Raw genomic sequence first — 14,266 nt, 5'->3', positions numbered from 1 at the left:
GGAGGGTGGTCAGAGATCGGATGAAAAAATAAAATTTTGAAATTGAAAATACTTTTTTTAAAATTGATGTTTTTCCCAAAAAAAAAATGTAATTTGAAATTGGAGGAGAGCTTTGGAAAATGTTTTCCTTAATTTTTGAAGGGAAGTCATTTTCCTTAATTTTGAGGAAAATGAGTTGATTTGAAAAAAAATATCTTCTAAAACTTTTGCCCCAACAAAATATGAGAAAATTGGAAAATATTTTCCAGAAAATGTTTTCCTTCATACCAAACACACTCTAAAGGTAAAAGAAATATAAGTAATGATTTTTTTTGTGTATAATCATTTGATCATATCATATAAATTGAGATGAGAGAAAGTATAATTATTTGATTGTGAAAACAATCATTATACTATATAGGGAAAATACTCAAATATGCCATCGAACTTTTAGAAAAGGCTTATTTATGTCATTAGTTAAAAGTTTGGCTTATTTATGCCATTACCGTTAAAGAAAAGGCTCATTCATGCCATTATTTTTTAACAATGGTTTTGCAAAACCATTTTTGACACGTGACCAATTATAATTCGGCCACGTCATCGATTTTTTTAATAAAAAAGAATCATAATTCTTAAAAAAAATTGCATTAATTTTTAAAATTTTTTTATTAAATAAATTGATGACGTGGCCGAATTATAATTGGTCATGTCATCAATCTTTTTAATAAAAAATCAAAATTCAGAATAAAAATTGAATTATTTTTTTTTAATTAAAAAATTTGATGATGTGGTCGAATTATAATTGGCCACGTGTCAAAAATCGTTATGCAAAACCACCATTAAAAAAGAATGGCACGAATGAGCCTTTTCTTTAAGGTAATGACATAAATGAGCCAAACTTTTAACTGACGGTAAAAATGTGCCTTTCTGAAAGTTTAATCGCATATTTGAATTTTTACCCTACTATATATTAATTTGAGATAGCCATGACATTCATAATTTTCAAATCTTGAATATGTGTTTTCTATCCATGAAATTACCGTAAAACAAAGTAAGAATGACAATATTTTAAAAGTAGAGCTATTCCCAAGAGTCAATCTTGATAAACTTTTTACGCAGTTTTGATATATTTTACTAGAGCTATTGAAAATAACTTCTCAACTTTCATAAATAGGAGTAAGGCTCTGTAGATACCACTTCTCTCTTTGTCTCAATTTATGTGACATTTTTCATTTTTTGAAAGTTAAATAGTTTAATTTAGATCAAAAATTTGCACATGGATTCTTCAATTTTTTTACAATGAAATTTATATATTTGTAAACAACGTCAAAAGTATTATAAGTCACAATAATTGATAATTCAAAATGTTTAAAAGATATATGAAAAATTTACTGTCAAAGATAGACTTGTTTGAATCTCAAAATCCGAAAAGTGTCACATGAAATGAGACTGAAAGAGTACTAGATATTTTGTTGTTATTATTTAGACACCCTCGAGAAACCACACCTTGAACAGTAATATTAGGTGCAGAAAGTTTTTTAATATTAAGTAACAATTTAACTTTAAAAATATTCATTTTACATGTAATGAGATGATTTATAACCACACAAGCATCTTTAACTTATTTTAGACTAAAAATTCAAAAATATTTCTTAAACTTTGTATTCAGTCAAACTACGTCATATAAATAAAGACGAAACAAGCATAAATATTTGATTATGAAAACAATCATTACACTATTAACTCGAGATAGTTGCAACAACTCATAAATTTCAAATCTTGAATCAGCGTTAACTATCCATGAAATTACTCAAAAACAAAGTAAGAATGATGACAATATAAGGAGGAGTTAATTAGTACAACTTACAAGGTAGCCCCTAAAATAAGCTTGGATTGAAATGGCTGCCATATTCTCTTTAGACATAAAATGAGGGCCACTATGATCTTCAAAATATTGATCATTTGCACTACTTTTCCTATTAGTAGTACTTATGGTATTGTTATGAACAACAATGATTGTTGTTTTTTCATGATTTGGATGGTACAATTTTTTTCTAACTGTCCTAAGAATTTTCTTCTTGGACATTCTCATATTGTATCTGTTTCTACAATTAATGTGTTGTGTTTGATTTAATGTGGCTAATGAGCTTCTTTAATTGGCAAGATTTTGTGTTTTGTTGTTAATTTATATAATTAATAAGGGAGTGTGGCTAACATGATTGTAAAGATATGAGAATTGGACAATGGAGTTGACTCAACGTGGAGGGATGATTAATTTCATTAGCAATAATTAATTAGTTCAAAGTAAAATGAGAGGTATTCCAAGAGCCAATCTTGGCAAAAATTTTCGATTTCGATATATTTTACTCAAGCTGTTGAAAATAACATCTCAAATCTCAATTTTCATAAATCGGAGTAAGGCTGTGTAGACACCACCTTTCTCATACTCTACTGGTTATGTTGTTAATCTGGACAATCTCAAGAAACCACAATTTGAACAATAATATTAGGTGTGAAGATTTTTTTTATGTTCGATTAAATATTCCGTGGCCAACTTGATTGCGATTTCGATATGTTTTACTAGAGCTATTGAAAATAACATTTTAACTTTCATAAATAGAAGTAAGGTTGTATACACACCACACTTGTCAAACTTTCTACAACGATGAAGTGAGGATCTTTTTTGTTTATGATTTGGGGTCATAATTAATTGCTTGTTGGATCTTAATGGATTATTTTGAACACATTAAATAAGTTTTAAAATACATTATAAATATCAAAGTCAAAATTATTAGATTCTATCGAACACTTAAATATATTGAGTGTGGCCAACATGATTGTAAAGACTTGAGAATTATACAAACTTGAGGTATTCCTCTAAGTAACCTTCAAAAAACCACAATTCCAATAATAATATCGGATACAAGTAAGTTTTTATGAATGATTTGATTTTCTATACATCTTATTATTATTAGAAGGGTAAAAGGTTAAAAATACTCTTTTACCATATATGACCTCTTAAATTTATCCTTGATATATTCGGAGGCAATTCTTTTTATTTTTATCTTTAGCAAATTATTTCGTATTTACCCTTAATTTAGTTTCATAATCAAAAGTAGATAAGTATATTTGAACCTTCTCTGTGGTGTATATTAACATAATATAGAATCTATAAACTTACCTTATTAAAAAAAAGCATGTTAATCTATCCAATAGATAATTGGACACATTATAAAAGAGAAAAAAAACAAATGATTTGATAAGTAAACAAAATAATTTTGAAGGCCAGGGGAAGTTGGGTTTATTAATACTCGTTTTATAGAATTTGCGTGTTTATTTATTTAATATTATAATAATTTAAATATTCATTTGTACTTGTCTAAAATGATAAATAAAGATGCCGGTTGAGAATTCAGACTAAATAATATATTTATGTATTATATTATTCCTTAAAACATATCAATTATCATATATATATATATATATACATACTCTAGCGGGCGTACATATATGCACTAAAAATTACGAATGTAATTGAATGGTCAATAAAATGGGTTGAGAATCATAAAGTATCAAATTCAAATTTCAATCGAGAAAGAAACAGTAGATAACTTTTTTCCCCTATTTATCCTAATTTTGATGCACCAAATTTGTCTAGGCATAATATATAAATGTGCCCTTTAATTTAGTCTCAACTGACATTTATATCCTTCAATATTGTGTGTACATAAGTATGTAAGCAATTTAAATTGCATAAAATTAAACAAGTAGACATGCATCTCATATGGCATCTCTATATAACAATTTGTGTCCAACATATACTTTATAGATACCAGTCAATGTTCAATATCGAATTGAAACCGATAATTTGAAATGATTTTTTTTTTATTGATTTAAAGATAATGATTCATTAGTTTACTGGTTTCAGTGGCGATTTTGATTTTTTTAATTATCGGGTTATCATTTCTTAACGGTTTTAGATTTTTTTTCCCAGGTTAACTGATAACCCGATAGTAAATCATATAATTATATTTATACCATTTGATATAAAATTCATGACTTATAATTTGGTTTCATACTTTTATTTCAGTTGTCTCAAACTCTCGGTTACTCTACAATATAACAATATTGAACAAGATGCAATTTGTCGACTCATGTGCATGGTTCATTTGGTATGTCACCTTGTTTCTAAGTGAATTTCAATGACAATATTATTAATCGATAAGTGAATAACCAATAAATCAATATGTTCTATAATAGTTTGATATCAAACTGATAACCGATATGTCGAAGCTTCAGAACTAATTGAACCGATTAATACAAAAAAAAAACCCGAATATCATCTATAATCAAATTAAAAAGTATATTTATATATTATACAATTATGAATTATCTAATATCCATACTTTTTTGAAAAACAGACAGAAATCCCACCTTTAAGTTTTCTTATTACAATTATCTACTATTAGTTTTACAAATTCCCAAAATCCCTCATTTTCGCGCATCTGATTAATGTATCAGCGCATCAGATTAATGTATCTCGCACATCAGATTAGTGTATCGCGCGCATCAAATTGATGTATCATCTATAAAATATACTTCAAATTAGTGCATCATTTATAAAATATAATATATCTTACTTAACGATTAATGTATCTCGCGCATCAGATTAATGTATCATGTATGAAATGTACTTCAAATTAGTGTATCATGTATAAAATATAATATATCTTACTTGACGATTAATGTATCTCGCGCATCAGATTAACGTATCATGTATAAAATATACTTCAAATTAGTGTATCGTGTATAAAATATAATATATCTTACTTAACGATTAATGTATCTCGCGCATCAGATTAATATATCAGCGCTTATATTATTGTATCGTTTGAGAGATTATAAACTTATAAAGAACAAACAGTAATTTTACCTTAAAAATATGTAATTTATGTTATTTGCACAACCTGACCCAAACATAAATCAACCCGTCCATTTAACACCCGGCTCCGAGTCTAGCAACAAAAATAAAGAGAACATCCGCTAATAACGGATTCGTAAGCAAAGAAGGAAAGTTTAGGAAATTGAGTGCCCTGTTTTCGCACAAATGGTTACAACAAAAAAGAAAGAAGAAAAAACAGAGCAACAAAGAAGAAGAAGAAGGTTTGTGAGAGGAGGAAGAAGAAAATTTTTTATCTCTTTTTTCATTCCTCCTCTCTCATCCTTGTTCACAATGTTATTGCTATCACATTCTTGAAGAAAAAAACAAATACTGATAATATTTGATCATGGCTGCTGCTACAGAGCAAACGGGTTCTTGTAATCAAGAATTATTCAATCCTATTATTAGTTTGGGATGGCAATATTCTTTGATTCTTGTGATTTCTCATATTTTGCAGATTTTGCTCAGGCCATTAGGACAAGCTTCACCCATCGTTCAAATTCTCGTAAGTATGTCATATCTTCACACAGTGTTTTTTACAAACACATGGTGTGCATTGTCCCAAATGTGTAGGATCTTGAATTAGGGATCTTAGGCAAGAAATGGAAAGGGGGAAAAGATAAAAAAAACTTTAGGTTATATTGCTCGGACTCATTAAAAATGTCGATTATGAGACACGTGAACCCGTTGTCCCTCTGTATTTTATGTATATATTTTCTATAATATTATCTGGTGGCATTCATGCTACAACAAAGCTTGATGGTTGAATGTTGAGATATTTAAATAGGGATCAATTTGCACTTGATAAATTTTCTTTCTTTAGTGGATGCATTCATGTTGTAGAAATGTTAGATTCGTCTTTGGGTGAACGCGTGTTAGAGGAATGAAGGGAACTAACTGTGCGGATCGACTATATAGCTTTGGATTGCTAGAGAGATTAGAATAGGAGAGTCTATCAACTCTTTTTTAAAATTTTAGAAGGTTTAAATAAGTGTGTATGACGTAAAGTATCTAAAAGTTAGTACAATTGTTGAAGGATCCGACATAGGTGTGGCAACATTCTTTGAGAGTCTGAGCAACATAATGCTGAAGTAATTTAAAATTTTGAGAGTGCATGAAGACGATATATGGATCAAATGGTTAACTTTGTTTTTGAATGGACATTGGGTAGCTTGTTTCTTGTTCTTACATATTCTATTTGGTTGATTACACAGGCGGGGTTCTTGATGGGTCCCTCGGGGTTTTCGCGAATCAAATCAGTAGAGCAGTTCTTCATTCAAAGTTATAATTCGGGTTACTATGAATTCATGGCGTTAATTTTTAGAACTATAATCATGTTCCTGATTGGTCTTGAGACGGACTTCCCTTATCTTATGCGCAACATACGCCCTGCTAGCATTATTGCATGTGGCAGCAGTTTAGGATGTACTGTCTTTGCAAGTGCTGTTACTTTCTTAGTATTTCAAGAGACAGCTTCCCACGGTTCTTCATTCATAATGGCCTTAATGATCATAATAACCTTAGCCAATGCAGCATCACCGATTGTTGTCCGTGTAGCAGCGGACCTAAAGTTTGGAACTTCTGAGATTGGCAAGTTGGCTATATCTTCTTCCTTGATAGCCGATGCATATGCTGTGTTTCTATTGTTTATACTTTCAGAGTACAAGTCAACTTCAATCCCAAAATGGATCTTTTTCTTTTTTCTCTATTTTCTTATTGTTGGTATAGTTATTGTAATCAATATGTATCTAGCTAATTGGTTGAATAGGAGGAATAGGAACAAAAAGTACCTTGGAAATACTGAAATATTTATACTTGTAGCGATTCTCTATATCACTGCTATGGCTCTCGAACAGCTTGGATTCAGCAGCATTATAGCTTCTTTCCTCATTGGCTCAATGTTCCCTAGAGGAGGGAAAGCAGCTCGAACTTTGTTGATCAAACTCACATATCCAATTCACAATTTCATATTTCCAATCTACTTTGGAAACCATGGTTTCAGGGCAAATATAACTAAGCTGAAAAATCTGCGTAACTTTATGGTATTCTGTATCCTTATTTTGTCGAGCATCGGAGGGAAGATTGTTGGAACACTGGCAGCTTGCTTTCACCTAAAGATTCCTTACAGAGAAGGGGTGCTTCTTTCTTTTATGATGAATCTAAAAGGTCATGTTGATATTCTAGCATTGACGATTGGCTTGGCGAATGAAGTAAGTTTTCCTTTCTAAGATCTCTCCGAATAAGCATGAATTAGAACTTAAAGCTTATATTATATGGTTTTATATACCTTTTTTATGTTGATTTTAGACCTACAAAGGTTATTTTGGTTAGTTTTATACCATAAAAGGATTTCATCAAGTAGATTGGTATCTAATCTTATTCAATAACTCCATCCAAATGCACTGTTTAATCAAGAAATACCTTGTTTTAATGAGTAGAAGCAGGGGCGGAGCCTGGTAGGGTGAAGGGCGTTCATCCGAACCAATGATCCCCTTGCAATAGAAAATGTTACTGTTTGTACATGTTTAAAATTATTTTTATGCATATAGGTTAGATGTTAACTTCTTTGTGTGTTCAAACCGCTTAGTGAAAATTCTGGCTCCGCCACTGAGTAGAAGGCAAAAGAATTGTGCCTTTTCAAGTACTTATTTATCCTTTTAACCAGAACGATACTAAAGTGGCATGTATGCAAGCTCATGGAAAGTAACATGCTGTGAGATAATAATGTTGTTACGTCCTACCTTCTTACAATTAGATAACTGCTACCTTTTGCTTATCTACTATATTAGTAGCAGGAAATAAGATTGCGAAAATTTGCAGCTTGTTACGAGCCAGAATTTCTATGACGTGATGATAGCAACAATTATTGTGAATACATTGATATGGGGACCAATAGTAGCTTTCATGGTGAGAAGAGAAAGTGATATCATTGGGTACAGGCAAATATATTTTGAATCACATAATCCAGAAACCGAACTACGAATACTTACTTGTGTGCATAGTCCACGTCCAGTGGCAACTATGCTAGGACTTGTTGCAGCCTCCAGAGGGCCAAGAGAAGTTCCAATAACCCCTTACTTGATGCATCTCGTTGAGCTACCAGGTAAAAAAAAGACTAATTTGATGTACAATCAACGAGAGGACGATGAACTAAGTGATGAAGATGATTATGGTGGGAATGATGTTGTTGAGATAAATGATGCCATGGATATGTTCACTAGTGAGACAGGGTTATTAGTTAACCAGATTAAAGCTGTGTCTCCGTTTTCACGTATGCACGCAGATGTTTGTAACACTGCTGAAGACATAAGAGCATCTATCGTTGTCCTTCCTTTCCACAAACACCAGAGAATCGACGGGAAGCTAGAGAATGGTAAACAAGGCATACGAACTACAAATCAGAAAGTTCTTCGTCATGCTCCATGTTCAGTTGCCATTCTTATTGACAGGGGACTTACAGCGGGGTGCTTAAATCCTTCGGGTTCTGACTCTCTGCAACACATTGCTATCTTATTTTTTGGTGGACCTGATGATCGTGAAGCATTAGGCTTTAGTAAACGTCTTGGTATGGATCATCACGTAAATCTCACCATAATTAGGTTCCTTCCCTCGTCTTCAAGAGGACAAATTTCAGGTGTCAATATTGCTCACAAAACGGATGATGTATTGATGGCAATACCAAACGACGAAGTAGAGAAAGAAACAGATAGCGCAATTTTGGCCGATTTCCATAGCAGGTAATACCAAAGTCTTTATATCTATCATGCTAGTACATTTATGGCCTCTTACTTTCTATATACTTTATAGGCATAATACACAAATAGACACTCAAACTTGGCCTTAGCTGACTATTAAACACTCCATCTTTGAATATGTGCATCTAGACACCTCAACTCGTATCCACGGTGTTAGTTGAACACTCCAACTTACAGAATGATATCTAGACACCTACAAAATTTATGTGTCATGTGAACATGAGGTGTGCACGAGACACTACAAGGACGAAGAGTTGGAGTGTTTAGTTGCCCGTTGTAACCAAGTTGAGGTATTCTCTCAAAGTTGGAGCAATTCTTTGCTAGCTGAGGTCAAGTTTTAGTGCCTGTTTACGCATTATTCCTATTTATATGTGAATATTCTTTCCATAAATAGCAAAAGCAGTAGTTGTTAAGTTGATATATTTTCATTCCGGTGTGATAATTGATGGTGATTTTTCGAAATGATCAGGTATGTGGCGACAGGTCAAGTAGGATATGTGGAAAAAGTTGTAGAAAATGGTGCAGACACAGCGTCTGCGTTGAGAGACATGGCTGAAATGTATTCATTGTTCATAGTAGGAAAGGACGGGCGAGGACATTCAATACTAACAACTGGAATGAGTGATTGGGAAGAATGTCCAGAGCTCGGTAAAGTAGGCGATTTTTTGGCTTCTCCAGAATTCGATATTAGTGGTTCAGTTCTTGTTGTTCAGCAGTATAGACCTTCAAAGAATGATGACAGCGATGACGATGACAAATAATAGAATTTCTTAGCTAGGTTTATATACATTTCTTTTTGATTTTTTTGTACATTTTACATCAATTCTCTACCTTGTTACACTCATGTTTTGCAAGGAAAAAGAAGGTTGCCTCACTTCTATTTTTGCAAAAATCAAGCCTTGGCTTGTTAGTTAGGATTTTAATTTGAAATGGATGTTTAATTTTTCTTTAAAATTTTACATAATAGAAACTGGGTAAGAGGTACTTTATATTATATAATTAACTTCAAGATATTTAAAAGACGTATGAATAAAAATTAAGCAATAGAGAAAAATTCGATTGACTCATAATTCGAAAAAGTATCACGTAATTAGTATGAACGGAAGAAACTTTTTGACTTATGAGAGTTGTCTCATCACCTATTGACTCTCATAATTCGAAAAAGTATCACGTAATTAGTATGAAAGGAAGAAACTTTTTGACTTATGAGAGTTGTCTCATCACCTTTCACAATCAAAACTATACAAGAATAATTTTGGTCAAAATTATCCTCAAACTATACTCTAAACTTAATTACATCCTTAATTTATCATTCTTAACAGGAAATATCCTTCAAATATTTAAAAATGGAAAATTTTCATCCTTCTTCAATTTATAACAAAACTAACAGATTCCACAAAAATCAAGTCATCCCTTCCTAATTAATTATTTTTAGATACGTCAAAAATACTATTGTGAACTTCTTCGGTAATTTAGCTTAGCATAATGAAATAATTTTATAATTTTTTTTATTTATGTAATTTGATATTAAAAGTATTTTTAGTTGAAATATGTTTTTCTTTTCAATTGAATACGCTAAAATCGACGTTTGTTGAAGACTTTCACTTCTAATAATGTAGAATGAAACTGAAATGCGAGACATAATCAATATTTTGATCACTTCAATATCAGATTGACCCAAAAATTTATTGATCTAAATAAAGTTTGGCTATGAAAAAGGTAAAGATAATTAAGCTCTAACTTATTTCCATTGCTAAATAAGAAAAAGAGCAGATCATGTATCCTGAGTCCTTGACACCTCCAAACATGTTTTGTTTTCGTAACCAATAATATCTAAGATTTTTAATATATTTTTTCAAGAACTTCTTATACCGAGTAATTAAATTATGCAGGAATTTTTTTTTGATAGTCACGTAGATTATTCATATTTTTGTAGGATCCCTTAATTTTTTAACGACATCTAACAGAAAGATGAAAATATTAATTAGGAGAAGGTAATATACTATTTACAAAAACCAAATATCTCTTCTTTTCCCTCTCATATATTTAGTACGAGAAAATAAAAGTTAGAAGTGCTAGAAAATAAAAATTCTTGACTCATTTTATTTAATGGTTTCCTCATTTAATGAGTAATGCATTGGATACTTCTCAATTTTTAGAAGAAAAAATAAAAACAATATAACCAAAAAAATCTAGAAAAATCGATGACGTAATAAATTCATGAAGTATATTCAGAAGGCCTTTATTATCACTGCGCAAATATGCTTCTGGCCCATCACTGTATCCACCATCGGAATGTTGATCACACTCATCATTTTAAGACAACAAACTATCATCCTCAATAAACCTTTAAACATTATTCAATACTTGTGATTTTTTCATAAAATTAAATAATATATATATAGTCTTTAGCATAATAATGTAATTACAAAGAAATACGTATGAACCATAATTTGAAAGGAAAAAACATGAATCAATAACACATACTACCCCCAAAATTTATCGTATTTGTTTCATTACTCAAGTAGCACAATCATGTGCTTCAAACAGGATTTACACGGTATAAATTAACAATCTATAAGTTTACCTATATAAAAGATCATTCCAGATATTTCAATACGAGATCGCTTTTCGATGAAGTTCACATATATGAAGAAGAGATTTCTTGTTTGTTGAGTGAGAGGACGTTTATTTTTTATTATCCTAAAAAGAACGTATACTTTTATATTGAGAAGTTCTAACATTAAGACTTTTTCTAAGGAGACACATATACTCTCAAAAGCGTTTTTCAACCGTTATTTTTTTTTTCTCTTTAGATAATTTGAGGTTGAACCACATAGGTGTAATGAATCCAAGTTCCTTCAAAATATTCATCTCAGAGCAAGTTCTATCATCTATCTTATACTTCATCATAAGTGATCACCTCTTATATTTTTCTATTCACCAACTTCTCATTGTAGCATGATTATGATTACTATGCTCTTACCTAATTAATTTATCCTCTTAAGATTACATTTATTTCATAGCATCTATATTATACCCTCTCAATGTTAGATTATTGATCTATCATTGATATATCTTTCCATGAGATTGTCGTAATAAATATCAAAAAAGTTGAATTTTTCTTGTCAAAATCACACCTCGAGCAAGTTGTTCTTACTATTTCTAACCACCTCAATTGAATTATTCAAAGTCGTAATGCTTATTACATAGTCATTTTACTGGTCATATCACTGTTGGGTTTTATTTGCCCTAAATTTTACCATAAATAGGTTTTCCTTTTAGGAAAAGGTTTTGGATTGACTAATCCTTTTCTTGTAGGAAAATGTTTAGGATTCTATAAATAGAGGAATGTTCCTTCTAACTTAATCAGCATTCACAATGTAATCTTAAGGGCTTTGAGAGTTGTAGTTAGAGGGAGAAATCGTGGGTCACAAGCTTGATACGTTATCACTTGTGTGAACCTCCCATGTATTCCGAGTGATTTGGTTGAGGTTGTTTCCCTCTGTATTTTGTACTCTCATATTTATAGTGGATTGCTCATCTCCTTTGTGGACGTAGGTCGATTGACCGAACCACGTTAAATCTTTGTGTCTTTTGGTATATTTCTCGTTGTCTTCTTACTCGTGGTCTTTCGAGGTTTGCTTTGCTAGCTTCCGCGTTTACACCTGCTTATTTTCGATCCTAACAATCACCACATCTAACACTATACACATAATATCATTAATATCATTGACCTATAATCTGAAAATGTCTCCTGACTATTAGCGATAGAATGAAACAATGAAGTTAGATGGATAAGTAACGGGTGTATCCACACCGATTAGCAAGACTATACTAGACTCGGCTCTTGTACATGTGATACCAATTAACCTAGGGCTCTGATATCAATTTGTCACGATCCAAAATCACAAATCGTGATGGCACATATTTTCTCAATCGATAGGTAAGTCAACCCAATAAGTTAACCAATTCCACTTAAAATATAAAAAAAAAAAGTAGCAAACAAATATCTTACATACTAATCTTTTAAATAAATTGCGAAAACTAAAATACCACCCCAAGATTTAATTACAGTACAAGAGTTTATAAAAGTCAATACAATACTCCAATTATATAAACAAGTCTAAACATAAGAAATATTCTATCAGAATATCAAAACGACCTAATAAATAAAGATAGATAAAGATATAGGCCGCAAAATATCCAAGCAGCACTATAACTCCAAGATAATTCAGACTCAAACTCAAGCTCCAAGGGATGTGCTCGAATCCGAAATACAACATGCACCACAGAAGAGTACAACAAGTGTAGTATGAGTACGAAATTATGTGTACCCAATTTATCTCATAGACCAACAACGAAGAAGTAGTGACATGAGTATATAAGAAAATTACCTTTAATTTTACAAGTTTACATTATACTTATAAGTTAAGTTTCATCAAATATAGGAAATCAATATCATGTAATGTCCAACACCAATAAAAACGCATACTCAACAAGAATAAATGATGTAATGAGATACGATGCAATGCAATCCATGAAATGATATATCTCAGATGCCAAGTATTCTCTCAACTATATATGCATGATACTCCTACAAATACATCGAGAGTTAATAACTCATGGGAGACTTGGAAGGTCCATATGCTGAGACAAAGGATCTCCATGTGTCTGTGCAGATGATCTCAACGCACTATCATAAAATTAAACAATATTCGTATTGACGATCTCCACCTGCCCAACTTATAATCATAAAATCGAGCAATTTCCAGCACAGACGATGTTCACATGCCCAACTTGTACTCAATCTCATGTCAATGCATGTGCACAATATGATTTCAATAAAAGGGGATGATGAATCTTAACACAAATATACAGGTACAATAAGAAACATAATCACACAAAAGAATTCAAGTCAATAATACATCATCTAATGCTCATATGCTTTGACATTCTCGAATTACAATCCACATTCTATAGTAGTAAACTTACCCTTTAGCTTTATAACACCGGTACTCATACCAATGCCCCTGTCACCATTGTTACGAGATTCCCGTCTTTCGCCCTTACTCATTGTCTATCTCATTTCTAATCTTTAATTTAGAAAATGTCCTTCAGCGAAATCTAAAAGTCTTAACATACCTCGAATGTTGAACATGTTTCACGAATCCTCAACATCTTGCATTTCTCTTTCATAAAGTTTCAAAATATTTTCAATCTATCAAATATATAATCCTCGTAAGAATGCGAATCTAATGACATCATATTACTATATTTAATTTTGACTCGAAAATCAAATCAAAAAGTCACTCCAAGATACCGAATTCGAATCTGAAATTTTTGCTCAAATTCTGATCACCACATTAAAACAAACTTTCATGCCAAATTTTAGGATATTGAACATAAATTTTACAATCGTTATTCGACCCCTAAATCAAGATTTTTTTGTAAATCCTACGACTATATTTTCGTAATTCAACATAAATTTTACATGTTTTTACCCTAAAAAATTGTTCATAGCATAAAAATTTATTGAAAATAATGAGAATCATTACCTTAACATTTTGGATAAAATCCATATTCTCCT

At 31.3% G+C, this 14,266-nt stretch overlaps 1 protein-coding gene across 2 annotated transcripts; it reads left to right on the top strand.

The window, feature by feature from the left end:
* The first annotated feature begins 5,086 nt into the window (after nucleotides 1-5,086).
* Nucleotides 5,087-9,622, top strand: LOC107013031 (cation/H(+) antiporter 2-like). Of its 2 annotated transcripts, none has more exons than XM_015213014.2 (4): nucleotides 5,087-5,426; nucleotides 6,136-7,131; nucleotides 7,742-8,658; nucleotides 9,146-9,622. In XM_015213014.2, exons 1-4 carry the CDS (start codon nucleotides 5,268-5,270, stop codon nucleotides 9,435-9,437), a joined length of 2,364 nt encoding a protein of 787 aa, XP_015068500.1. In that variant the 5' UTR covers nucleotides 5,087-5,267; the 3' UTR covers nucleotides 9,438-9,622. The 2 variants fall into 2 exon arrangements, with proteins under 2 accessions (XP_015068500.1, XP_015068502.1); XM_015213016.2 differs by having other exon boundaries at nucleotides 5,333-5,430.
* The last annotated feature ends 4,644 nt before the right edge of the window (nucleotides 9,623-14,266 follow it).

The sequence above is a fragment of the Solanum pennellii genome, chromosome 3 (genome assembly GCF_001406875.1).
Source record: "Solanum pennellii chromosome 3, SPENNV200".
Lineage (NCBI taxonomy): Eukaryota > Viridiplantae > Streptophyta > Magnoliopsida > Solanales > Solanaceae > Solanum > Solanum pennellii.
This window is presented reverse-complemented; position numbering and strand designations above follow the sequence as displayed.